Below are 26,975 nucleotides of genomic sequence, written 5' to 3'. Positions count from 1 at the left end.
CTTCACTGTGAAAAACTCACACCCACTCTCTCTTTCTCATCCACCCACTGCACCTGTGTCCTGTGCCTACAGCGAGGGAGGCAGCCAGCTTCAGACCCAGTGCCCACAGCAGGCTGTTCTCTGCCAGGCTTGGGATAATCTTGGGGGAAAGCATCTCACCCTAGAGGTCTGAATGGTCATTGATTATTCAGGAAACACTTCCAAAACACTGAGTGGTTTCTCAGGCCTGTGCAGGGAGCAAGGGTCCAGCACTGAGCAAATCAGACACAGCAGCTGTGGGGCAAACAACAAATAACCCAGCAATGTAACGGGCAGCCAGGTGTACCCCTAAGGGGGAATGCGGCCAGGGGAAGGGTGGGAGAAGCTCCTTGGAAGTAGCAGATGTGCTCTGAAGGGATGGCAGGGTGTTAGCCCAGCTAAGAAGGAAGAGAGGGCGAAGGGTGTTTCTAGTAGAGGGACCAGAAGACGCAGGATCCTCTGGTTGGAGGGAGGGAGGCCTGAGAGAAGCTTCAAGAAAGCCAGGGCCATGAAGCAGAGCACAGAAGGTGGGGGAGGGTGGCATGAGTCTGGGTGCTGGGGTGGGGGTGTGGGGCAGACCACATAAGTCCTGAGGCCATGGCAGAGATTTAAATCTTGGTCCCATGAGGTTTGAGAAGCACCTGCAGGATTTGAATTGGGAGAAGCACGGTGTTGGCCTTGGAAAGATCCCACGTGGGTAACGGACTGTGGGCTCCAGGGAGGCAGTGGGGGCTGCAGCAGCCGCCAGAGCTGGGGGGCTGGCACAGGCACATCCAGGCCCCCTCCTGGTACACAGTGTGTGCCGGGCACTAGGCCACAGAGGTGAACACAGCACAGCTGCTCCTTCCACTGCATCCTGAGGGCTGCAAGGGCTGGCTGGTTTGGCTAGGGATGCAGCAGGGCAGGACAGTCTCACCAGGAGGAGGGACCTCTGCAAAGGCCCAGAGGAAAGGGCCTGGGGTGTTCCAGGAAACACAGAGCACCCACCCTGGCAAGGGAGGCACCGTGAGTGCTTTGCCAAGGGGGCATGGCCCCTTCATTCTCTTGAGTCAGTGTTTTCCTTTTTTTATTGGGATAGAATTCATGTTACATAAAATTAACTATTTTAAAGTGAGCAATACAGGGGCATCTATTCCATTTACAGTATTGTGCAATAAGCATTTCTGTGGTCTTGAAACATTTTGATCATCCTCAGAAGAAGCCCCACACCCATCAGCAGTCACTCCGCATCCCCCTTACCCCCGCCCCTGTCTGTGGCAACCACCAGTCTGTTTTCTGTCTCTGTAGATATACTTGCTCTGGACATTTCCTATATATGGACTCATACACTGTGTGGCCTTTTGTGTCTGTCTTCTTTCATTTAGCATCATGTTTTAGAGAGTCATCCACATTGTAGCATGTTGTTCCTTTTTATGGCAGACTCATATACCATTGTATGGATAGACCACACTGTTTATCCATTCTTCAACTGATGGAATTTGGGTGTTTCTGCCTTTCAGTTAATCAGTGTTTCTTCAAACACTTACGTTTCTTCTTAGCAGCAAACCCTTAAAAAAAATTCAGAAGCTAAGTCAATATATGAAACAGCTTGAAGAGGCACCAGGCCCTGTTTGAAGGGGGCTGGGGACCAGAGCCTCTTCTCAGGGGGCTGCATTACAGAGTGTTGAGGCTACTTCCCTGAAAATTTCTGCACAGGATACAGCAGCCCAAAGCATCACCAAAGGTGACTGGGTCACTCCCTTGCTGCAGAGCCTTCCATGGCTCCGTGGCAGGCAATGGGATAAGTTCCAAACTCCTTTGGGTGAGCCATTTAAAGTCAGGGAGTGAGGGAATCAGATCCGGGTTTCAGAGGCTGGAGGCAGATTGATGGGGGTGAGGTGGAACACTGGGAGACAGAGGCGGGAGACTGACCAGTGGCCAAGGGAGGTGATGAGGGATAGTTCCTTCTCCCAAAGGATCCGCTCCTCAGGCCAGTGTTTCCCAACCAAGCTTCAGACCTAGTCTGTGTTAAAGTGGGTGGTGGGGTGGGAATGTCAGGCACCAAAGAGTTCCTGTTCCCAGCAATGGATAAGCCAACCCTCAGTGCCTCTCAGACTCAGGACGTTCAGGATCTCTAAGCTCTCCACACCAGCCTATGGACTGGTCATCCTCAGTGTCCAGGGATGTTTTCTCCTTAGACCTGGACAGGTGTTTCCCATCCTTGACTAAAATGCAGCCCCCTGAGAAATCAGTATGCATGTATGATGTTGGTGGGAGTGTCAAATGTTACAGCCACTGTAGAAAACAGCCTGGCAATTCTTTGAAATGTTGAACACAGTTATCATATGATCCAATAATTCCACTCCTGGGTGTACATCCAAGGGAAATGAAAACATTTTGTGAGGAAAACATGTCCACACAAAAACTTGTACACAAATGTTCATGGCAGCATTATTCATAAGAGGCAGAAAGTGGAAACAACCCAGATGTCCACCAGTGGATGAATGGATAACAAAATGTGGCATAGCCATACAAAAGATATGGTCATGAAAAGGAATGAAGTACTGATACAACATGGATGAATCTTGAAAACATGATGCTGAGTGGAAGGAGCTAGCTGTAAAAATGTCACATACTATATGATTCCATTTATATGAAATGTCCAGAATAGACAACTCCACAGAGACAGAAAGCAGATTGGTGGTGGTCAGGAGCAAGGGGGACTTGGAAATGGGGAGTGACAGCTGATGGGTACGGGGTTTCTTTTTGGGATGATGCAAATGTTCTGAAATTACATAGGAAATACAGTAACAACCATTGAATTGTACAGTTTAAAATGGTGAATTTTATGTTGTGTAAATTAGGTTTAAAAGCAATCTCAGCTCCCCCTTCCCCTGATTTATATCTGGGAAGCAACAGTTCTTTTCTTGTTGGGGTGGTCACAGATGGTTTTCTCCAAAAATAAAGGCTTGACCTTGAAGGTGAGAGAGGTTGATGGACCAGGCGGGGAATGTCCAGCGATGGCTCAGGTGAAACAGGTGGTACCAAGTGTGCTGGAGGGACAGTGCAGGCCCGCTTTCCTGGAGCATATGGTCCTCTGTGGATAGGGGGTGGCCAAGACTAGGTGATGACAGGCCTTGAACATTAGACCAGGAGTTTGGATCTTATCCTTTCAGCCGCCAGGGAGCTGTGGAAGGTTTGGGAACAGATGGGTCGGACTTGGTGATGGCTTTGGCGGCTGTGTCCCAGGCAGGAGGGATGCTACTCAGTGTCTCTCACAGTCCTGCTGTCACCAGGAGCCCTGGGAGATGGCAGAAAGCTGAGAGTGAAGGAGGAGGGAGGTGGCACTTGTGGAGTGGCATGGGAGGATACTGCCTGAAGTCTCCCCCAGGTGGCTGAGACCCCTGCTCTCTTCTTCAGATCCTGGTGAAGACCATGATTCGGAAACGCTCCTTTGGGAACCCGTTTGAGGGCAGCCGACGGGATGAGCGCTCCTTGTCAGCGCCTGGAAACCTGCTCACGTGAGTGTCCCCCTGCCCACCTGGCTGAGGAGCTGGAGGCTGAATGCAGCACAGCCCTGCTCTGCCTATGCTGCCTGGGCCTGTCCTTGGAGCAGAGACTGTCCAGAAAGACTGAGGCCACACCCACCAGGCACACTAGGGAAATGGAGCAGTTGCTGGTCTTGGTTTCACCCCAGCCTGGGCTGAGCCTGCCTCCTTTTGCTGAAAACTAATTCACACTGGCAGTTTACCTCTCTCATGGGGACTTGCACATTAACTGGGTGGGGGGCCTCTTGACAGCGTTTTTGTGGCCCAGAAGCATGGGTGTTTGACTGTGGGATTTTCAGTCCTGTGATGGGTAAGCAAGGCTAGTCTCACCCATGGGACCTTGCACATCACAGCAGAGACGTTCTACTCATAATCTTCCTGGCAACAGCTCTGTGAAGCTGGTGTCTGGGGTGTGAGTATCTCTGGGATGGGGGACGGGCATCTCGTGGATCCCTTGTCCCTCGCTCACTTCCCTTTTCCCTCCCCTCTGGCCATTCCAGCAAAAAACCAACCAGGGAGTGTGAGCCCCTGTCTGGGCCCAAGGTAATGCCTGCCTGCCTGCCTGCCTGTGCTGTAGCCTCTGCAGGGGCCTGGGGGTGGGGGCAGCTGCAGAGCACGGGCATCCCCCAACCAGGCCGGAGATTACTGCCAGCCCCGTTGCTGTGGCCAGGCCCACTTAGGCCTCTAGACCCAGGATAAAAACGTGGGGCATCCAGGGGCTAGGACCTGCCGGCAGGTCATGCATGTGGGCTGGGGCTGCAGGTGCATGGCGCTCCACCCGGAATGCCTGTGAATTCACCCAGGTCTTACGACCCAGTCTGGCACCCACATATGCTCAGTGCACGCTGATGGCATTGAAGCTGTGTCACAGGACCCCAAGGCTGCCCCTGCTCTGGGCCTGTGTGGTCAGAGCATAGGTCAGGCATGTTGTGCTCTGGGGTTCCCCTGAGGGGCTCTTCAGCAACCGCTCTTTCTTCTCTGATGGGTTAAGACCTAGAAAGTCCGTGCCCTTCAGCCTGCTGCAAACGAGTGTGAGTTCTCTGCCCCTAGGGCAGACCCGAACATTTTCCCATAGACCATGCCTCCTCCAAACACATCCAGGTCGGTGTTACCAGCACCTCTCCAGACAGATGAGGATTTTTGTCATTGAAGGACTGAGATGACAAATACTTGGCATCCCTGTTGCCACTCGTACCCCCAGTGCCTGTGGCAGGGTAGACATCCCAGTGCTTGGCTAGAGCCTGACTCACCACCTCACCTCAGCTGGGAGCTGTAGACAGCCATTTCTGTACTTTAAGAGCAGCTTTGTTAATTCACATATTATATATTTCAGCCTTTGGAGTATATGATTGAGTGGTTTTTGGTTTACTCACAGAGTTGTGCAACCATCACCACAGGCAATTTTAGAGCATTTTCATCTGTCCAGGAAGAAGCCTTGAATGCTCAGCTATCACTCCCAACTCCCCCATTCCCAGTAACGACCGATGTAGTTTCTGTCTCTGTTGGTTTGCCCATTCTGGACATTCCATATAAATGCAAATCACATATGGCCTTTTGTGACTTCTCTCACTCAGCATCATGTCTTCAAAGTTCATCCATGTATAGCATGTGTCAGAGCTTCATTCCTTTTTGTGGCTGAACTATATTCCATTGTATGGATAGACCACGTTTTATCATCCATTCATCAGGTGATGATGGACATTATTTCCGTGTTTTGGCTCTCACAAATGATTAATGCTGCTGTGAACAGTTCCTGTACAAGGGGCAGCCATTTCCATTTCTTAGGAGTTGGTTTATGAGATGAAATTTATGGGCCACCCATTCCACAGGAGTTAGGGGCTTACAAGGTAATATAGAAGGAACACTTGTTTGGGGATTATTTACTCTTTTCTGGAGCAGGCACAGCAGCAATTAGCAATCAGAGCCAGTGGTGGACTGCCTGAGAAGGTTGCCTTACCCTGCCAGGTTCTGTGTTGATTTGCTGCAGCCCTGCTGGCCTATAGTTTGAGCCTCACAGGGTGATGGAGAGTGGAAGCCTAATGCGCTGGCCCTGGCCTTTCTCTTCTCAACATCAGGTTTTAGGGTTTGTCTCTCATCTGTGTGCAAGTATGTCATTTGTTTCTTATTTTCAGTAAGATCAAAATCGCCCAACATGAGATTGGCCTGAAGGGCTTTCCTTGCCCCTCTTTTCCCTCACCTACAGTCCCAGCAGCACCTGGGGACTGCTCTCACTGTGGGTCCCAAATGGTCAGCACTCTGGAACCTGTAGGGCTTATTCAGTCGTTGGAGGCCTTGGGCCAGAGGTGGGCAAGAGGTCTGCCAGCTGTCTGCAGCCGGAGCCAACAGGTATGAGCCAGAAGCTAGGCCAGAAATTGAGGGCCTGATTTGACACCTCATTACAGCTCTCCTTCCCAGGACATTTGACCTCTATTCTTTGGTAGAAACATAAAAAGCCAATGAGTGTGATTTTTAAACAAAGAGTTTCTTCCTAGGAATATACAGATATCCCACTTTCCCATCCTGTACAGGGCAGAGCTTCTGGCCGGGGCATGTGGACATTAGTCCTGTGGCAAGCCCAACTACTTCCTGTAGAAGGGGTGATCTTGGTTTGGTGGTGGCTGGGGACCTCCACCTCTTGGACCTCTTCTCAGGGGCTTACCCTCACATCTCTGTCACTTGCCCGCGTCTCGTCCTGGGCAGCTCTAGCTGGCGGGGGCTTCTGGAATGGCCTCTGAGGGCACAAGGACACTTTTCCTCCCATCGACTTGGTCTCTTCTGCTTTGATCACTCACATCGCCAAGAGGAGGGCTCTTCTCTCTTGTCTGAGGTGTCCCTTGTGCCTGTCTGCTGGGGCATTTCTGTTGACAACCATTTCGGAAAGCTGGCCATGTGTGGGTCCTGCTCACTGCCCCAAGAAGCTCACCTTCTGGTGACTGAAAACTCTTCAGTCTTAGCCTAAAGGGTGGTGGGGAGTAGAAACACGTAAAGAACCTCAGTGAACAGGCCCCAAAGCCGGCTGCATGCTACTTATGTGGGATGATTTTACCCAGATAAGTTTGCATCTATTTTTATAGTTCCTTTCTATTTTTGGCAAATGATACTGGTTTTCCATTTACAGAAGGGACACAAAGTCTCCTTTAAAACTTTTATGGAAGCAGGAAAAACGGGGGAGAGCATCTGAAGAGGAAAGTCAAGCATAAAACATCCCAGGTGGTGCGGGAATGTGGGAGACACAGGTTCAGGGCTGTGCCAGCCTTGCCCCGGCTCTTAACATGGTTTTCTGTTCGGTGAGCAGGAAGCAAGGCAGCGAAGACAGCCTCCGGGGCCCCAACCCGGCCCCCGTGGGGGAGGAGGAAGTGCGCTTGTGAAAGGCGGTCCCCGCGTGGAGAGCTGGGGGACCCCGGGCGCCGGCCCCCGCGCACGCATGCATCCTCTGCGGCCTGACCAGGCGACGGAGTAGCTGCCGGGATCGCGCAGCCTCGCGTGCAGGCGGCACACCTTCCCGGGCTGCCCCCGCGTTGCCATAGCAGCATGTCCTCGGAAACCCAGCAAGTGTGTAGAGCCTTGACCGTCATCTCTGGTTTGTTTTTTTTCTTTGTTGTTTTAAAGGGAACAAAAAAAAAAAGACTTGACTCCATGACATCGACCTTGGCCACTGGCTGGCTGAACGGGCAGGTGTGAGGAGTTGCAGACCCAAAGCCACGTGCATTTTGGGACAATTGCTTTTTAAAACGTTTTTATGCCAAAAATCCTTCATTGTGAACTCGGAACCACATCAGATACACCAAGTGAATGTGTGTGGGGGTTTGAAAATCATGAAAAACTGGTAGAAAACTCTGGCAGCAGGGGTCTGAGACCGCAGAGTTAGTCCTTGCATTTGAAAGGGAGAGGAAGAGTGGGGGTGACTCCCCCTGCCAGCCCTGAACCCAAACCCCAAACCGTGGCACCTTCCAGGGCCGAGAGACTCCAGGGCTCAGGGCAGGGCAGGGCTCGCCCTCAGTAGCTGCAGGGAGCTTTAATGCAACTTATTTATAAGAAGGACTTTTACATTTTTTTATGGATAGAGTTTTAGTCAGGACAACGGAAAGGGCTTGAAGTTTAATTGCTTCTCAAAGGAGATTTTCCAACCCTAGAAGGGCATTTGGTGGTTGTGGGAGACCTTTCACCTAAAGGACTGAAGGCATTTCTTTATGACAGCCACTCAAAAGCAGGTTTCTGAATTAGTTGACTGGAGCTCTAGTGAATCGCAAAAACTTCAGGGTGAAATCCTACACTTCCATGTACATTACATGGCTTAAGAATAAACAACAACAAAAAATATTTTCAATTCTCAAAGTAGACTGAACTCTAGGGTAGTTCAGAAATCCTTTAGAGCTTCCAGGATATATTCCATGGCATCAGGCATGTGATCGAAGTTAGAGCCAATAAAATCTATGCCTGTATATTAGCAGCTTAGTTTGCTTATAACCTACATATTTTAGAGACTGCTAAGGTTCTGTTTTTTTTCTCCTAAACACTAGCTGATTGTTGTAGTCAGTGAAGCACTTACTCAGTTTCTGGAGGACCAGTTAGAAAGTACTTTCATTCAGCTGAAACACAAAATCATCCTTATTGGCAAAGCTCTGTGAGGATCTACACAGTAAATTTGGGGGTGCCTTTTTAGAGAAGATTGTTGAAACCCAGAGCACTCCTCAGGGGCCAATCGCCCAGAAAGAAAAGGTTTACCTTTTTGACTTCCAAATAATATTGGGAAGTTTGGTTGCAACTCAAGTGTGACTTCTTCCAGAGTCACATGTGGGTGAGTTAAAGTTCAAGGGGTAGAAAACTGGAAGACTTTGCCCAGGAGTCCTCTGTGGACTTTGTTGGTTACTGGGCTCAGAAGGACATGTTTTCCTGTAGTTTTTATCGATCAGCATTGTCATGAGGACTCTGTGCAGAGTGACGGAGAAGCAAGGCCTTGTGCCCCCTGCCCAGCACATTCAGAGCCTGGGCATTCCTGGCTTCTATAGGCTTCGTAAGCTCTTGATCATTGTTTAGTCAGACTTTTCTTGCTAACTTACAAACAGTACAGTATTAGGAAATGCTGGTTTTCAAGAGCAAAAGACACCATCTGATGGAGTGTCTGTCATCTCACCTCCTTGCTTTCTTTTTGTAACCTAGTACTTCCTCTTGCCCTCCTGTGCTTGTTTAAATGTATGGGCTCCACCCCTTCTGGGAGCAGATGGGGTCTGGTTAGTTTGCAGTAAGCACGTTGTAGTGGTTAAAGTCAACAGGTCCTTAGTCTTAGTCCCAGCCTGTGTGTATGGACTCTGGCCTGGCCAAGTGGCTTGCCTAGAGCGGCCGGGCAGCATGCAGGGCTTCTGCAGACCTCCTCCTGTGTTTACACAGCTGCATCGGGCAACACCATTTCTCCCATCACAAAACTCGTGTGTAAAATTTCCTGTGTGGCATGCTAGCAAGCAGGCAGCACCCAGCTGTTTAGGCAGGTCGGTTGGGGGGAGGCCCAAGTTCATAACTTCTTTTTTTTTAAACAAAGGAACACCAAAGAAAGCTGTAGAACGAATTACCACCCCTGAAAAGTATAAGCAGAGAGAGCTGTTATATAAAGTGTTTAGAGCTACCCCTTTCTTGGAGCACAGTTAATTTTCAAAAGCCAGCTCTATCAGGAAAGGGGAGGAGCTGTTATGAGCAGCTTTTCTAGGTGAGCGAAAGGCTTCCCATCAGTTTCTTCCATTGCTGGCTCATCTGAGGAACCAATTTGGTAAAAGCAACAAGTGGCTTGTATCTGTGGCCTAGATGGAAGCACAAGTTCTCTGCCCACCTTCTTTTGCCCTGTACCACTTCCCCCATCTAGTCGTAGGCTTACCAGTGGCTCCTGTAAAGCCTTATCTAGCTCCTTGTTGACACTGGGGCTGGAGAGTCTGTCTTCCCTGCTGGTCTTGCCCTTCCCATGAGTTCAGGCTCCCATCCGCAAAGTCTTTCTGGAATAAGGAGGCTTACACCTGTGCATTTAAACACAGAGGCTCAGCCTATTGCTCCTACCCATCTTCCAAAGTGGAGCTTCATTTTGGGTGGGGGGGGAGAGCTGTGACTTCCACTTGCTTCCAAGGTGCTAGGGAAGGTTTCAAGGTCATCGGTTCCCTTCTTCTCTAGCTTTACCATCTGAGTTTCATGAGACTGCTGACTTTTCTATTCTGTGATTGATTTAATGCCCGATGCTTCTATTTTATTCCTGATCCTTTCTACTATGCATTTTCCTTTTATCAGGTGTACAAAGTTAAATACTGTGTATTTATCACTTAAATGTACATGAACTTAAGAGAAACATAAGCCTTTGGTGTTTTTCCACAGATTAAGCTTCTCTGTAAACTTGAAATAAACAGACAGCAAAATAATGCAAAGCCTGCTCCTCTTTGGGATGTTTTTGTTGGTTGGTTATTTAAGTTAGCACTGTCTAGGTATCTGTCCTTATGTCTGTTTTCTTTCCTTAGGCTGACGGCAAGATCAGATGCCCAAGTCAGGGCTAATGTATTCAGCATTACACTTTTCATCTCTAATTTTAAGCATGTCCTAGAAACTCACTACTCAAAGTGTGGTCTCCAAACCAGCATCATCAATGCTACCTACCTGGAGGTGGGTTAGAAATGCAGATTCCCAGGCCTTGTGTAAACAAACTCCCCAGTTGACCCACCTTCTTTCTGGGTTGAGCTCTGCTCTGGCAGGAAGCAACTGCTAGATTCTCCTGGTGGAGACCAAATGGGTGACCAGCTTCGGGAGCATTTTAACCACGCATTGACCATGTTCTGTGGGCAGGCATGCTACATGACACTTCACCCCACAAGGTAGGTATTAACCCCATTTATGGAGCAGCACCTGTAAACTGAGGCTCAGGAAAGTTAAGTCACTTGTCCAAGGGCTCTGAATTTGTCAGCAAATTGTGTTCTACACAGCCCTGGTGGTTGTGGTTTTCATGTGTGTGTGCAGACTGTGTTAGAACTGATGCTTTCTCCAGACTAAGGGCTGAGGGTTCCCCGCATTCTAAATGTGAGTCTAGCCCATGGCATTGCTTTACTGGCTTTGAACAGCAGTTTTCTGTTATCAAGGGACAGCAGATGAAGTCAGAAAGAGAGATTCCTATTCCATCACTGCAGAAACATAACTTTGAAATACTGTCCTTTAAGAGTCAAAAGCAGGTGTTCCTATTCAGACTTCATGGAGAATCTGATGAAAGTTGAAAGAAATGTCCATGGGTGCATCACTTTCAGAATTTTAGGGGTTTCAGAGACTCCTGGGAGGCCAACCATGGATGCAAGATCAAAGGAGCCCCATTTGAAGCAGCACCAAGGAGTGCTGGGCCTGTGGAGGTGTAGCTGAATAACAATGCCACTCCCATGCCTCACCCCAGCTGGCCCCAGAATTCCATTAGAAAAAGAGAGGCCAAAAGAAGTCCCTTATTCCACCAATTGTCCCTCTTTAGCCTGGAAGATAATCAACCATTGATAAAAACCCTAGCTCCATCTGACCCACGTGTTCAGGCACTTTTCAAAAAGGCAATGTGAATCAGAGCTTTTTCACAGGGGTTCAGTAAATTATTTTCCCCTCAAAAGCAAGGAAAGCCCAGGTTGGTCATTCATCCAGCAGAAGCAGTGCACTTCTGAAATAGATGTTCTCTTCACTATTTGGAAATGAAGTCGTGATAAGGGGGAGGGATGAGCTGCTTTCTTTAGGGAGACCCTGAACACTTGATGCAGAATTAAGTTGGTGTGAAGGGGAAGCTAGAAATAGCTCCATTAACATTTCAAATCAGTGGCAAGGTGGGTGTAGGTGGTGCTGCATTTGGTAGGAGACTTCTGGAAAGCAAGGGGAGTGAGGAGGATGAGCCATTTTCGTGTGGCCTAAAATTGTGTGCCCTATAGTATAGTACCACAATTTTATGTAAAAATGTATACAGGTAAGACAAGACGCCACTACAGAAAAAACATCTTGTAAACTCTATAGGAACACAACCTAATGGAGATCAAAATTCTTAGGCCTTTAAGAGAAGGTTAAGGTAGGGGAAAAAATGCCTAAGCTCCAGCAACAGACTGCTTCAGGAACCTTTTCTCAGCACAGTGACTGGGACAACAAATGGATTTACTGGTGAAGTAAAAAGGAAGGGAGGAAAGTTGTAGCTCATGCTAAGAAACCACAGAAAGATTATGAAAATAATGTGCTTTAATGTTTGGTCCTCAATCATCTTGGTACCTCTTCTCAAAGCAGAAACACTGAATCTGCCTTGTGATTACATGGAAGAAGTCTCTGGTCATGGGAAGAGGAACAGCAGCCCAGGCCTGCTAAAGGTCTAACAACCACACCCCGGCGTCCTTCTTTTCCTTATAAAGTGCTTGAACAGAGCTGCCAGGCCTAAGAGGACTGGACTGTCTCAGAGGGGGCTGGAGATGGGAGCTTCTGAGGACAGCTGGCCCTGAAGAAGGCCCCAGATCACTGCCCCTGGGCCAACAATCCCCATTTGAAGGAACAGCAGAGGTGACCCAGCCAAGAACAGAGGGTAACCCACTGTGTAGAGTGCTACACTATGGAAACCCTACACACAAAAACACGGGAGCAGCTGAGAAACCCTGAAATTCTTGTGAATTGGAGACAGACTCAGCCTGGAACTTTCTCTGGGGTGACAGGCAGCCTTTTCTTCCTCCTTGCTATGCTCTGATGAGGGCTGTGGGGTAGGCATCACTGGTCTATCTCACCACCAAGGCCCTGCAAAGAATGATTTGCTCATGGTTAATTGACATGCTTACAGATAAATGTATACCCACCATGTGCTGCCCACAGGCAAATCGGGGCAAATAGCCACTGGACCACTTGGGACAGGCAAGAGGCAGGCTTTCCCTGAGGACTTTTGGGCAGCCCTTCACACCGAGTATACTTGAGTTGGTCCTAGTGCAGGGGTCTCAAAGCATGGTACCCAACCCTTCTTGCTGTGCAAGGTGTATTTTAGTAGTGTATGGACATAGCTTTTGTCCTAGTAACCATTATCATAACTAAAGAGTAAGACCTGAAAGAAAGCATGAGGTAAATACTAGTACAGGTGGTCTAGGGACAGATGATGAGAGTGGCCTGTGACTACGTGGTTTGTGACACCAAATAGCACCAACTTTGTATTGGGGCCTCCCCTGGACAAGCCCAGCACTCTGGGTTTTTACTGCAACAAGAGGCAGGTGAGGTAAGGTGCTTGGACTCTCCTGTCTGCTGGAGTTCAGCAGAGGCCTACCTGCTCATAATCTTCCACATATTTGTATTTCTTCTCCCGATAGTAGTATCTTTTCTTCATGCAATAGAGGACGATGACATCGCATAGCACTGTTGCCTGCATGTGGCGCAGGGTGAGAAAGAATGAACCAGGTGTGTTAGCCCGTTGTGCTGTGTGTGTCCCTTCCCTCGAAGCCTGGAACCTTTCAAAGAAAGGAAAGGCTCCTCATCTCTTGGGAGAAGCACAGTCTTGGAGAAGGGAGGGTAGAGGTGGGGGCAAGAGGAACAAGCCCAGAGAACTGAGTCTAGAGGCAAGTCTGGTGTCAAGCGGAAGAACCAGGGCACCAGCTGTGCTGACTACTGCTGAGGAGGCCCAGTCCCAGGGGTGAACAGAGAGGCCAAACTCACCACCCCAAAGAGTGCCAAGCCAGAGCCAATGTTGATCATGGTAGGGATGATGTCAAATTTCCCAGCCTGCAAATGACAGGAGAAAAGGAAAACAAGTTGCTACAGGGTGACAGGAGCTGATGGAGGGTAGGGAGAGGCCTCTGTCCCTGGCCAACCTAGGAGAAGACTAGCAGGGTCTGAACGAGGGCCCAGAGAGGAGCTGGTGGCCAGGTCAGGTACCTTTCCGAACACGATGATGTCGAAACGGATGCCATAGGCCTTGATGAGTGTGCGACGCTCAGGGCCTGTCAGGTCACTGTAGTACTTGGCAAACCTGGGGAAGGCAGAGGGCAGCGTGAGACAGGCAGTCGCACTTTCCCTCCCAGTCCTGAGCTAGGGGTGCTAAAGTAGGATTCCCCAGGCCCTCGTGGAGCTGCTGCTGGCTGAGGATTTGCTCTGCCTGCTGGCAATGACACAAGAGTTCCTGAGGGCCTCTCCTGGCTAAACATGTGCCGTGCAGCAGGAGGGCACTGAGGCCCATGGGGCATATGGAGCACTGCGTACCACCCCCAGCACCACCACTGCCCTATGGCTAAGCTGGAACCTTGTGCTCTGAACGTCCTTCCTGATATAGTTGAGCCACCTGACTTACTCAAGGAGACCTTGGCCACTAACAGAGTGCGGCCAGCCAGAAGCAATCTCTAAGACTGCTCTGTTGTTTTGTGGGTGGGGGGCCCTGAGCTGGCCACAAAACTCAGCATCAGCCCTGGACATTTTTTTTTTTTTTTAAGAACCACTGACCCATTGATGGATGAATGGATAAATGAAATGTCTAGCCACACAACATATTATTTGTTCATAAAAAAGAGATGAAGTACTGAAATATGCTATAAAATGGATGAACCATGAAAAACAAACATACTGCTAAGTGAAAGATGCCAGTCACAGGGGCCACATGTTGTATGGTCCCATTTATATGGAAGTCCAGAAGAGGCAAATCCAGAGAGACAGGAAGTAGCCCAGTGATGGCCGGGCGCTGAGGTGGCTGCGGGACAGAGGTGATGGCTGAAGGGTACAGGGTGACACCTCATGTCATTTGCTCCCCTGGGTTATACAAGAGGCCCACCAGCAGACTACGCCCTCAGCCTGGGATCTGTGGCTCACAGCTGCTGTGTGGTAGGCCTGGTCTGGGGAACTCAGGTGGGGCTGATGCTGGTGGAGCTCAGGGGGATGGGTGTCCTCATGAGGGTCCCATCAGCTTCTCTCTGTTCTGGGGTTCTGACCCGAGCATGAGGTTTTCCAGTGCTTTCTACAAGAACTGTGTGACAACAGACAAAGAGCAGTACAAATCTAACTCCCTTACCAGGAAAATTAAATATCTGCCCTATTATCTGTGTACCATATGGTTCAAAAGGACAGCAGATCCTGCAATTAGACATTTCTTGATCCTCTGTTTGATTCCACATATCACCACTAGAGGGAGACAAGTGCTACACAAAAGCACTACTGACCTGCTCATGGGGCCCCATTGGGCCTAGTTTTAAGAGGGACAAAATGGATAAAAGATGTAACAAAGATGTACGTGGCTGTGGATTTAGCTTCCTTGAAGTGGCATACATGACCCTGGTGCTTCCCATCAGATTACAGGCTGTCCTGGGTTGAACACTGTCCCCCAAATTCGAATGTCCAAGCTGAACCTGTGGATGTGACCTTCCTTGGAAAGAGGGACTTTGCAGGTGTGATTAGTTAAGATAAGGTCATGCTGGAGAGGGAGGACCCTGAATCCAGTAAGAAAAGAAGAGACACAAGATGCACACAGAGGGAAGAAGGCCACGTGACAACACAGGCAGAAGCAGGAGTGATGTATTTACAAGCCAAGGGACACCAAGCATGGCCAGGAGCCACCAGAACCTGGAAGAGGCAGGGAAAGAGCCTGGACTTGCTGACACCTTGATTTCGGGCTTCTGGCTTCTAGAACTTAGAGAATAAATTCCTGTTGTTTCGAGCCCCCCAGATAGTGGTGATTTGTCATAGCCCCCTAGGGAGTTAATATACAGCATGTTCAGCGGGGACGTACCAGCGGGGGCCTTTCCTGACCCCAAACCTGATCACCTGTACCCTGGAGATTCTGGGGACAGACTCAGTCTTTGAGAACAAAATTCCTGGTTCAGGCTCCGAAGGCCCATAAGCTTATCTGCTCCGTAAAATTCGTGAGCAGAGGTCCTGGCTGAGGCTGCCCTAAGGAAGCTAAAGCAGCCAGCCCCTTTGGCTGCTCCGTAATGAAACTGTTTCGACATGTTTCTCGAGGCAAGAATAGGCAAGGAGCACTCCCATGGGCCAGAATGCTACAGGCATGAGGCCCTGCCTGGAACCCTCTCCCACCTGCCCCTGGGGGGCTGCCTGAGTGCTGGGCTTTGGTGGGCCCACTGGGGAGGGATCCAGCCACTGTCACCCTCTAACACATGTGAAATGGGTCCAGGCTTGTGCCATTTTCAATACCTGAAATTGTAGCCTGGGGACACATTATGGTCTGTGTCTCGGGTGTCCAGGCGGCGGAAGGAATACTTGGGCAGGCAGTGGGTGGCAGCCCTGTCCAGGTTGCAGTCCCAGTTGATCTGGATGCCCATGATGCCTCCCTGGAGGTTGAGAGCAGAGAGAGCAAGCTTTCCTCAAAGCCCATTCTAGAACAAGATTGTTAGAAGAGCCAGTACACAGGCCTACCTCAACTGCCATGTCCTGGAAGCTGTGCCCTGCATTTTCCACAATTTTGCCAAGACGGAATATGGGGCAGAAGGGATCTGTTATAGCGTCATAAACACAAGATTTGAGGTAGGTGGTGGTGATGTTGGGAAGGATATTCCTCCTAAAGTTGGAAGGAAGCAGAAAAAAGAAGCAAGGAAAACCTCAAAGAAGAGTCAGAAGTTTCTCCCAAGACATTGGTGAACTCACAGAGCTGGCCACCACTTACTTGCTGAAATTAAATTTGGGGTACCAGATGTTGTTCTTAACCAAAAGAGTGAAGTTTTCTGCAGCCTTTAAAAAAGCAGGTCTGGAAAAAATCATAACATACTGTTAATAAAAGTACAAATCTATGTACACTTATGTACATAAATTTTTAAAAAGCATATGTATACACGTCTTAAAATATCATTTTGTCAAGAACAAAGTGAAACATCTCCAGCATTTTGTACTCTCCCCTTCAAAATTACTAGGTTGAGAAACGAGTCTGTAAACCAGGGCTTCTGGTTTCTTCTTCTCATGGCCTCTTGCCCAAGGCAGTGGGAATTTATGAGCCTGAGGCATACCTAAGGAAAAGATGTGCCTAGAGGCTCACTGGAAATCATTCCCAGCTTGCCTCTCTCAGGTGTTCTCAAAGGAACGCCCAATGGATCTGGTTTTACAAGTCAAAGCAAAGGTAGTTTCACCAACAGGTGGATCCTGACCTCTTCTCAAAAGTTCCCCAAAAGTGTGTGTCTTCCTCTTAAGTGCCCAGGAGTTCCTAGCTGACAATATGAGTTGAATCTGCCCCCAAGAGGACTCCACCTCTTGGTCGACTTCTACGGGAGAATCCAGCCCTGTAGGCCCACCTCTTGGTATAGGAGGCCTCCCCTGATCCAGGTGGAAGCTTTGCAGTTATAAACAACATCAGTGGTCTTCCCAACTCAGACACAGGAGCAAGGTCAATGGCAAGCCCACACAATGAGGAGCGCTTAGCCTGTCATCACTGCTGACACATAAAGCCCACTTCTCAGGGCTTCAAATTTCCTCATCCCTGTACCAGGAGGGATGGATTATATCAGAGTTTTTCCAACTTCTGTCATTCTCTGAACCATAACCTTTCCCCCACAACTGTGGACCTCATATACAATACTTGGCTTGAAGATTAACTCACCTTTTAAAAAAATCTGAGGTGAAATTCACACAAAATTAACCATCTTAAGGTGTACAATTCAATGGCATTAAGCACGTTCACGTGTCAGACAACCATCACCACTATCTAGTTCGAACATTTTCATCACCTTGAAGGGAAACTCCATACCCATTAAGCAGTTACTATCTATTCTTCTTCCCCCCCGGCTCTTGGGAACCACCAATCTACTTTTTGTCTTCCTGGGATTTGTTGACCTGGACATTTCAAATGAATGGAGTCATCATACACTATGTGACACTTTGTGTCTGGTTTCTTTCACTCGGCATCATGTTTGCCTGGTCCATCCATGGCATAGCCTGTATCAGGACCTGATTCCTTTTTATGGCTGACTTATATTTCATTGTCTGAAGGCACCATGGTCTATTTATCTCTTTATCTGTTGATGGACATTTGGCTTTTTTTCCTTTAGGATCAACTCACTTTTTTGACATTCATTTTGAAATGAAACTTTCCATCATGACTGTACAAAATGTCATTTGCTACAAGTCAGAGGTCTTTGTTCAAATAAATATAACAAAATCAAAACAATGTTACCAGAAGTTGTAGTTAACATTGTCTGCCCAAGGTGTTGAAGCTGGGGCTTGTTCTTTGTAAAAAATGGAAACCAGTAAATGACAGAAAGGTATTAAAGGCACCCAAGACCAGGATGTCCTCCTTGAAAGAAGATAAGGGGCTGAATGAGAACGTTAGTGGGAATGTGCCTCAATGTTACTTCATGCATCAATGTACACTTAAAAGTCACACCCTGGGTCAGACCAGTAACAGCACTGTCCAGTGAAAATGTACTGAGACACAGACACATGCCACATTGTAATTCAGTTTCCTAGTAGCCACAATAAAAAGTGAAAAGTGGAATTAACTTTTCAATAACCCAATACATCTGAAATATTACTTCAACATGTAAACAACATACAATATTAATGAGATATTACATATTCTTTTTTTTTAAATAAATGTCTTTGGAATCTGGAGTACCTTTTGCCTGACACACATCTCATTTTGGGCCCAGCCACATTCCCAGTGCTCAGTGGCCACACGTGGCCAGTGTCTCCTACACTGGACAGCATAGATCATTAAGATCCTTTCCAGCTCTGAAATGCTAGGATTCCTTTTCTCTTAGTATTTTCCCTTGCCTGAGCTGCCGCTCTCGACAATCTCAAAATCAGCAGTTCTGAACGTTCTTTTTTTCTGTTGCAAAAAACCTGATTCACATGGCTACCTGCTCTCCAGGGCTTATCTGGGCCTCAGTCTGAACTCTGGGTAAGAAGGCCGGGATTGTATGCAATTCTGAGAGCATTGTCTCTAACTCCACTAGCTCAAAGCAGAGCAAATTATGATTGTGAAGAATGTTATTCTTGGGCAACCTCAAACCTGCTCTAGTTGATAAAACATGCTTCAGTGGACATTATTTTCCTGCCCAGCATCTGTTTCCTTTTTTTTCTGGTAGTATAGTCCCCAGTTTTCTCTGGAAGCCGCCCCCCCCTCCAACTCTCAGCCTGTGTCATTTAGTTGGGGCTGACTGCACCGGGCTCCAGAGGTGGGCAGATGGCCCAGGCCAGAGCCGATAAGCAAAATCCATCCCTCAGCTGTGGCAATGGCTTGAGGGCTGTGGTTGAACATGTGATGATGGAGAGGTCTAGAATCTATGGACAACTGGATAGAGCGATTTGGCCCTGTGGGGACATAAGCCCAGAGCTGCCTCCTGGGAAAATGACACCAACGTGGAGGGAAGCAGAGTCAAGGAGTGGAGAGTCTGAAGCTGTCCTTTGAGTCCCAGATCTAACCACACTGGGCTCCTGTGGTGAGCTGAGCAATAAGCTGCCCACTGTGTTTGTATTTGCACATGTGAACTCTGAAGCACTGAGAACGGTTTCCTGTTGGTCACTTGCAACTGACAGAGTCTGATAAGGATGAAGTCATTTGTGCCCTTACTATGAGTGACAAACTGCAGCCCACTTTGCCACTGACGGTTGCTGTCTTGTGGTTGAGAACCCCTAGGGAAGACCTACTACATACACATGGCCACCGAGAGGACAATGTCACCACACATACCACACACTACTGCCTTAAACTCCCTGAGAACCACAGTTAGGGCACTTCCTTCCCTCGGCAGGACTTACTTTGGCACGAGTGTGTCATCCTCCACCGGGCACCAGGCTGCAACCTCACATGTCTTCACAGTCTCATTGAACAGCATGCATCTTCCTGTTGCGACTCCTACAGGGTTGAGGGGAACCCAGGTCCACAGGGGTCTCCTATTTTCTACCTTTGTGAGGTTGAGAATGGAAGCTCCTCATAGCATCCTATGCAACCAATCTTGAGCTATTCCAATTCTGGGATGTTTCCAGTAATTGGAGGTCTGAGTCCTAGCCACCTCTCTGCCAGGCTTGGGCAGGGCTACGGTGATGCCCAGCCACGGCACAAGGCAAGATCTGGGATGGCTTCTGGGATATGGTGACAGAGGTGACTGTCAAGAGGATCCTGGAATCCCAGTCTGGACATGAGGCTCACCCAGGGTCTTCTGAAAGAACTGGGGAATGTGGGGCTTTCTTTACCCCAGAGATTTCTCTGAGAGAAGCCCCACAGGGAGGCAGTCTGGTTGGGCGCTACCCTCCCCAGGCTGTGTCTACTGTGGGGTCACGGCCACATGTCGTACCACTGCTGTGGGTGCCTGAAGAGCCAGAAGCACAGTCGGCATCTGATTTACACACAGTGTTCTTATCTGGAACCTGGAAAAAGAGAATGCTGAGTGAAAACAAGTTCTGCATAAAGCACAGCAGGACAGGCAGATGGCCCAGGGGAGAGTGAGGCCCGTGGCTCTTCCCCAGGAAGCAACCTACCTCAGGACAGAAGCCCTGGGTCTGGTTCATGGTGGTAATTATGTTGGTCATGATGAAGAGGGAGTTTTCTTCCTGCAGAGCGGGCCGAGGGGAGGGAATGCCACGTTACCTTCAGAGGAGTGAAGCAGAGCCCCAAAGAAAGCCACCTGTTCACTATAGGACAGTCCCTTTCACTTCTCCCACATGCCACGCAGAAAACAAAAACTGATGTTTAGGTCTCTTGTTCTCTCCTATGAGAGCTTGTAGCCCAACTGAAAACAGGGACACAAATACTTGTACAGTAATCTCTCCTTATCCATGGAGGAACATTCCAGACCCCCCATGGATGTCTGAAACCACAGGTAAGCTGAACCCTATACATACCATGTTTTTTCCATACTTATGGTAAAGTGTAATTTATAAATTAGGCACAGTGAGAGACTGACAATAATAAAATAGAACAATTACAATAATATACTGTAATAAAGGTTATATGCATGTAAGCTCTCTCAAAATATCTTACTGTACTGTATTCACACTTCCTGTGAAGATATGAGATGATAAAACACCTGCATGATGAGATGAAGTGAGGTGAATGACTACTATTGACCTTTTGACTATACATCAGGAGGATCATCTGCTTGTGGACTCTGACTATGCGTAACTGAAACCATGGAAATTGAAACTACAGATAAGGGGGGACTGGTGTATATGCATGTTCATAGCAGCATTACTTACAATATTGACAATAGCCCAAAGGTGGACCCAACCCAAGTGTCTGTCAACAGATGAATGGATAAACAAATTGTGGTCTATCCTATAATGGAATATGATGCAGCCATAAAAAAGGATGAGTATACTGACACAAGCAACAATGTGGATGAACCTTAAGAACATGATGCTAAGTCAAAGAGCACAGAAGGCCACAGGTTGTATGATTCTACTGATTTGAAATGTCTAGAATAGGCAAATCCATAGACACAGAAAGTTGATCGGTGATTGCCTGGGTCGGGGACAGGGCGAGAGCAGAATGATTGCTTAATGAGTATGTAGTTTCCTTTCAGGATGATAAAAATGTTCTGGAACTAGATGAGGTGATGGTTATGCAACATTGTGAATGTACTAAATGCCACTGAACTTTTCATTTTCAAATGGCTAATATTATGGTTTATAAGTTTTCCCTCAGTTAAAAGGGTCTGTAGACATTTCCACCCCCAGGTCTGACAAGGTGGTAGAAGCTCTAGGAATAGGTGACATCTTCCAAAGAAAGGCCTACAACAAACCATGTTGGGAGACAGGGAAATGGGCCACGAGAGAAGGTATGAGGATGTGGCATCTCTGTCAGGTTCCCAGGTGTCCCATAAACAAACATACCACTCACATGGTATTTACAGAAGGTTGTTTCTATGACTCTCCTGAGTTAGACAAGAATAATTCAGTATCATTTACTTTGTGCTTCCCATTTCTTATCTATTTTAAGTTTAGGGAAGTTTTCAGTCTGGAGATGAGCCAAGTAGGTGTGGTGCAAAGAGATGTTTGTGTTCCATCTTTGGAGAAGCAGGACACCATGAAAGCTGGTGAAGAGAGCTCTGTGGAACTCACACGGCCCCCAGCCCAGATCAGACAGAGCCAGGGTTGCTGCATGTTCCTTTCAGCTGAGAGCAGAAGCATTGAGCCTGTATCCTTCCTTGGTTCCAGTTAAGAGACTGACTGTGATATTCCCAGAGCTAGCCAGGGTGAGGCCAGGCCTTCATGGGCAGCAGAGGTCTCTTGGTTGACACAGGTACATGCCAACAGGACCTCCCACCTTCATCAAACTACAACCCCCTGTTCCATTTGACCTTATTGTTCATTACCTCTGTCTTCTCTCTGTGCATCCCACAAGACCCTTCTCTTGAGAAGGCAGGGGAAAAATGAACAGACTTGAAGACAGAGTCTGAAGTCCTTGCTTTCCCTCCCAAAGCTGTGAGCCAGGAGCTGGCAGCTTATCTGCACTTGGTCATCTTAGTCATCCTAGCAGGTAAACCATCTGGAGGGATATGCCAGGTCTGGCTGTGGACCACAGCCATTGCCATGGCTAAAGAGAGTCAATATTTAACTTGGAGCTTTGTAGATTTACATACTGGATACTAGGACACTGTATCAAACACTTTGTTTCCTTACCTTTGTTCCTGATGAAATCCTAGGCAGGTATGTCTGTTTTCTTCTGATTTGGCTTTTGGTTTCTAATTGCTGTTAAAGTTTTTACATTGTCTGAAAATATTTACTTTATGTGATTTACAACAATAAAGCAAATACGAAATGTGGAAAGGTGATATTTCCACCTGAATTTTTCCTAGGATTTAAAACAGTTGCTTTTTCATCCTTCAGAGTTTGACAGACCATGACATCCATATGGAAAACTTCCTGTGATTGAGCCAGCCATTTTTTAGTGCTGAAGAAACATAGGTGATTGAATATTACCTGTTAGAACTTGAGCCAAAAAGATTGTCTGTATTGCTTTCTTGGACTAAGCTGATAAGTATGGTGGTATCAGAACTCCAGCCGTGCCAATTATTAATCCAGTGTGCAAAGACAGTAATGTGAATGGAGCTAACTAGAAACTTTAGTGTTAGACAGAAGTCATAGTGGGAAGCATACCTGAGCTGGAATCACATAATCGGCGACATCCCAGACCCGGAACCCAAGTTTAGAAGTGTTGGTCACAGTCACGCCCTTGGCTTTGGTAGTAACTGAACTGACCACAGAGTCCATTTCCTGGTAGCCTTTTTCCCACACAAACACCCACCTACAAAATAAAACAGGTTTCTTACATGGACATTAAGATTTGGTAAATCTGAATTGACACTGGAGAGCCTCTGATAGCCAGAGTCGTACGTTTACTAATAATGTGACTTTGCAAAAGCTGCTTAACTTCTGGGGGCTCCATTTTCACTTCTGCAAAATGGGCATAATAGCCCCTAAACCACAGGGCAATTTGTGGGAAGTAAACGAGGTGATGCAGGTAAAGCACTTAGCACAGTGATCAGCATAAAGACAATGCACAATGTATGCTGTCTTTATTAGATATTTGAGCACCTTTAATGTGCTATGACCTGCAGAATCACCAAGATAATAAAAATTATAAGTTATCACTGGAGAGCTTTTAGGTGCCAGATACTGATCTAAGCTCTTTATATGTATTAACTAACTTAATCCTGATGACTTTATAAGGCAGATGTGATCATCATTCTCCACTTTACAGAGGAAGAAACCAAGACACAGAAAGGTTAAGTCACATGCCCAAGATCACACAGCTAAGATTTGAATTCAAGCCTTTTACCTCTGAAGCTTCTTCTCTTGCCCCATGCTATACTCCCTCTAAAAAGGAGAATTTCACCATTCAAGTGACTTTTTAAAATTAAATTGACATATAGTTGATATATAATATATTGGTTTCAGGTGTACAGCATAGTGATTGGACAGTTATATACATTATTAAATGCTCACCAGGATAAGTGTAGTTACTATCTGCCATCAAAGATATTAAATTATTATTGACTATATGCTCTATGCTGTACTTTATCCCATCAATTAATTTGTTCTGTTATCAGAAGTTTGTATGTCTTTATGCCCTTCAACTAATTCACCCACCTCACCTTCAAGTAACTTTTTATAGTAGTTTCTTACTTTTTTCCCAAGAATTCAGGTCATGTGTATGCTTCTCTCCTCTGAAGTGTGGGCATTACTACCAGTCTGAATAATTAAAAATCTAAAGGTATTATTCCTTAGTGGTTAGGACCCTGGAACACAGACCGAAGCCAATCTTAGTTCATATCTCAGCTCCACCACTTACGAGGCATAATGACAGCCACGTTGCTTAACTTCTGTTTCAGTTTCTCAGTTTTTCCCATCCTGAAGATGGGAATGATAACAGGACTTCACAGGGTTGTTGTGAGGCTAAATGAGTTAATGCATGTCAAATGCTTAGAACAATGTTTCTGAGTCACCATGAGTAGGCTGAAATTGGCCATGATGGGAGTATTTACACCACAGAAATTGGCCGTACTACAAATCAGAACTCTTCCCCACCAGAGCTGTCATTTAACATCTACCAGTGTGTATTACTGTTGGCATTATACCTAGCATCAAGAACTGTTAACATCCCTCTCCCCTCCTCATAAGCCCTAGATGCTGAGAATTCAGAAAACCACTGGTTTGGGTTACTTATTGATGGGTTTGGTCAGAGCAGTCTCCAAATTCATTATCCATCCTAGAGGAGGGGTTTTCCCCTAACAAGTCCTCTTCTTCAGGGGTTCTAGGAATTCACCTGCAATGTAAACTTCCATTTAATTTTAGTTGGACACACAGAAGCTCGGAGCAGGAAGGTCACCGTTATTTTACCACAGAGTACAGTGACTGCCAAACAGCAGACTCGTAGTTTCACACTTATCACTATGGATTAACTATTTCCTCATCACGTGACTTAGAAGTAGATAACAGAAATGCATTTTCAGTGTCTTTTTTAGGAAAGATTGGTATAGGTCACTACGAGAAAAGAGACCATAATTTCACCAAGATGAACTGGATCAGGAAGTTAAGAGAAAAGTTTAAAAAAAAAGTATTTAATTCATATCCTGAGTCAGTTTTGTTCATTGCAAGATGGATAAAAGCATTTAATACTTTAAAAATCTTCATGATCAAAATAGAGAACACTCCGTAGGAACCCTAGAAAGCTACAGCGCCCAACAAAAATACAACATGAGCCATATATGTAATTCAAATATTCCCAGTAGCCATGTTAAAAAGTAAAAAAAAAAAAGGTAAAATTAATTTTAACAATATATTTTATATAACTCAATATATCCAAAATATTTTAACATGTTATCAATATATCAATATATTTAACATGTTATCAATATAATGTTAACAATAAAATTAGCATGTATTAATGTATAATGTGTATTGATTTTTACTTTTTTTGTTTTTTGTCTTGGACTTGGAAAGCTGGTGTATTTTATAGTGATAGCACATCTCAGTTTGGGGTAGGTACATGTCAAATGTTCAATAGCCTCATGGGACTAGTGCAGATACTGATACTTTCTGCAGTACAGATACCCTAACGTAGATGTAAACTGATCCTCCCATGAGCATAAAAGCCAAAAGGAAAAGTTGTGTGGGAGCTCCTGATTCCAAATGCTTCCAGTCCAAACCAGCAATGTGAGTTGAGTTAACCAGCTAGAGAGGGGCTCAAAATTTAAGGGTGCATCACAATCACTGGTGGACAAGGAATTGGTGGTGGTGGTACATAATGTAACTTAATGAGTCCAAACCTGGCCATAGGCCAGATGGTTCTGATGTAGCATTCATGCCTGGGAAGCCCTATTATTGAAAACTGTCTTGTGCCTACCACTACTGGGCTGATAGATATTAGAAGGCAAACCTGTTGGATTGTGCAAATTTCCTTGGAAGTGTTAACAGCTTCTAAGATCCACCTCAGAATAGGGGAGCTGTCATTTTAAAACAATTCTTCAGGAGAGTTTTGCATGATCAGGTAGGTTTGGGAAACAGTACATTGGTCCCCAAATCTTGCTGCACATCAGTATCGGTCCCCAAATCTTGCTGCACATCAGAATCACCTGGGGAGTTGATCGTACTCCATAATAATCAAAGGTCCAGGGATGGGAGCCAGCAGTCAGTATTTTTTTTAAATTCCCAAATGGTTCTAATGTTGGAGACTACAGCAATAGGCCTTTGACGAAAATAAAGCATGGCCCAGATAACATCTGTTAGCTCAGCGGCTGTTAGACACTGTACAACCCCAGCGGCACCTTGAAAGTGGTTCCAGTTGGTAAGTTAATTTCAACCTCTCTCCAGTGTTGTTAAATTGTAACAGGTACACGCTATTAAAATTAAGCCCTTGGTGAGGACTGAGCATGGCAGGGTATGGATAAGCCTAAGAGGACAGCATGGGGGTGACAGTAGGTATCTGTGCCAAAAAGTCCCAACGACCCCACAGAGCAAAGGAAGTGAACTTTAAATGCCTTTTGGAAGTGTGATCTCTCTGTTATCTTGGGTTACCACATGCTGCTCAAAGGAAAGGCCCAGAAGCCACAGAGCCAAAAGAAACTAGGCAGAAATTCCAAACCTTGGTTTCCGTCAGCAGATCTTTAGAATGAGAAGTGAAGAGCAAAGATTGAGACATTAGGGCAAAGCCGCCCACAGCCAAAGAACATGATGGAAAGAGTCAGAAGCACAAGCAGCAGGCATGGCGAAGATGAAGGTCTAGCCAGGCTTTGCCCTTAAACACGACATCAAAGCAGTCTCCTGACCTGGAGACGCAAACGGAGCCCGTCCCCGGGGGTACGGTCCGGGAAGGGGTGGGTCCCGGCCTCGGGTTGCCGCCCCCGAGGGTGCCCACGGGGCTCACCCAATGACTGTGGCCAGGAGGAGCAGCAACACGGCTGGGACCCACAGCAGGGGGCTTCGGGCTGTCGGGTCATCCCAGTCCCCGGACCCCCACGGGGGCAGCGCCCGCGGCCGCGCTCACCCGATGACGTAGGCCAGGATGAGCAGCTGCACCGCCCGGTTCATGAGCCCCACTTTACGGCTGCGGATGAGCACGATGCGCGGCGTGTCGTACTGGAACAGGAAGCCCGCCAGCACCGCGCAGCAGCCCGCCATGGCCCGCACCCGCCGCCGCCTTGCCGCCGGGCTCTGAGCTCAGGGCTGGCTGCCCGCCCGGCCGCCCCCTCCGGGCCCGGGAGCCCCGCCCAGGCGGCCTGGCGGCTCGAGCTCCACCTATTGCGGGGCGGGCCCGGAAGGAGGTGCTGCGTCTCGCGGGTGGCTCGGGCAGAGGCGTGGCCTCCCCGACGGGTACGAGTGACGCCTTTGGAGGGGTGGTGGTCACGCCCCAGCCTCTTAGGGGCTTGTGGAGTTGGGGAATGACCTCCCTTTTGGGGACCAGTGGCCGCCTCGAGAGGGCTGGGCAAAACGAGAGAGACTCCGTCCGAGGGGTGACCTCCCCTTCGGGAAGGAATGATCCCTTTGTGGGACTGGGAGCCGGGG

The 26,975-nt window shown here is 47.5% G+C and overlaps 3 protein-coding genes across 25 annotated transcripts in view; 2 read left to right on the top strand and 1 right to left on the bottom strand.

The window, feature by feature from the left end:
* CAMKK2 (calcium/calmodulin dependent protein kinase kinase 2) overlaps positions 1-22,084 on the top strand; it is a 64,644-nt gene extending 42,560 nt beyond the window's left edge. For 6 of the 17 annotated variants that reach the window (XM_036929269.2, XM_036929274.2, XM_036929284.2 and 3 more), the window contains 3 exons: positions 3,418-3,518; positions 4,046-4,088; positions 4,879-5,742. In XM_036929269.2, coding sequence (XP_036785164.2) covers positions 3,418-3,518; positions 4,046-4,088; positions 4,879-5,184 — 450 coding nt within the window. In that variant the 3' untranslated portion in view covers positions 5,185-5,742. The other 11 variants (XM_036929276.2, XM_036929282.2, XM_036929275.2 and 8 more) reach the window with 8 other exon arrangements.
* On the bottom strand, positions 1,270-26,597 carry P2RX4 (purinergic receptor P2X 4). 4 transcript variants are annotated; one of them, XM_036929290.2, is made up of 12 exons: positions 26,458-26,597; positions 22,569-22,716; positions 19,950-20,021; positions 19,766-19,838; positions 19,230-19,326; positions 16,147-16,227; positions 15,900-16,041; positions 15,678-15,814; positions 13,419-13,512; positions 13,200-13,265; positions 12,814-12,909; positions 1,270-1,565 (listed from the first exon to the last, which is right to left on the bottom strand). In XM_036929290.2, the coding sequence occupies exons 1-12, from the start codon at positions 26,589-26,591 to the stop codon at positions 1,533-1,535; spliced, it is 1,173 nt and encodes a 390-aa protein (XP_036785185.1). In that variant the 5' UTR covers positions 26,592-26,597; the 3' UTR covers positions 1,270-1,532. The 4 variants fall into 4 exon arrangements, with proteins under 4 accessions (XP_036785185.1, XP_036785184.1, XP_036785189.1 ...); XM_036929289.2 differs by lacking the exon at positions 1,270-1,565 and adding an exon at positions 6,313-6,500; XM_036929294.2 differs by lacking the exon at positions 1,270-1,565 and adding an exon at positions 6,313-6,500 and having other exon boundaries at positions 26,338-26,594.
* Positions 26,597-26,975, top strand: part of IFT81 (intraflagellar transport 81) — a 192,928-nt gene continuing 192,549 nt past the window's right edge. For 3 of the 4 annotated variants that reach the window (XM_036929260.2, XM_036929255.2, XM_036929259.2), the window contains exon 1: positions 26,625-26,783. The gene's annotated coding sequence lies outside the window, so the exon portion shown is untranslated. Of the gene's footprint in view, positions 26,784-26,975 lie in introns of all 4 variants that reach the window. The other variant, XM_036929264.2, reaches the window with a different exon arrangement.

This window comes from Manis pentadactyla, chromosome 14, assembly GCF_030020395.1.
Source record: "Manis pentadactyla isolate mManPen7 chromosome 14, mManPen7.hap1, whole genome shotgun sequence".
Classification (NCBI taxonomy): Eukaryota; Metazoa; Chordata; class Mammalia; order Pholidota; family Manidae; genus Manis; species Manis pentadactyla.
Note: the sequence above shows the minus strand (reverse complement) of the source record. Positions and strands in the feature narration are given on the sequence as shown.

Coding starts and splice junctions, on each gene's coding strand:
- P2RX4 (XM_036929289.2), bottom strand. CDS start 26,591: ATGGCGGGCTGCTGCGCGGTGCTGGCGGGCTTCCTGTTCCAGTACGAC. Junction 22,717..26,457: donor ATCCTGGCCTACGTCATCGG/GTGAGCGCGGCC, acceptor TTTATTTTGTAG/GTGGGTGTTTGTGTGGGAAA. Junction 19,839..19,949: donor CCCAGGGCTTCTGTCCTGAG/GTAGGTTGCTTC, acceptor CTCTTTTTCCAG/GTTCCAGATAAGAACACTGT.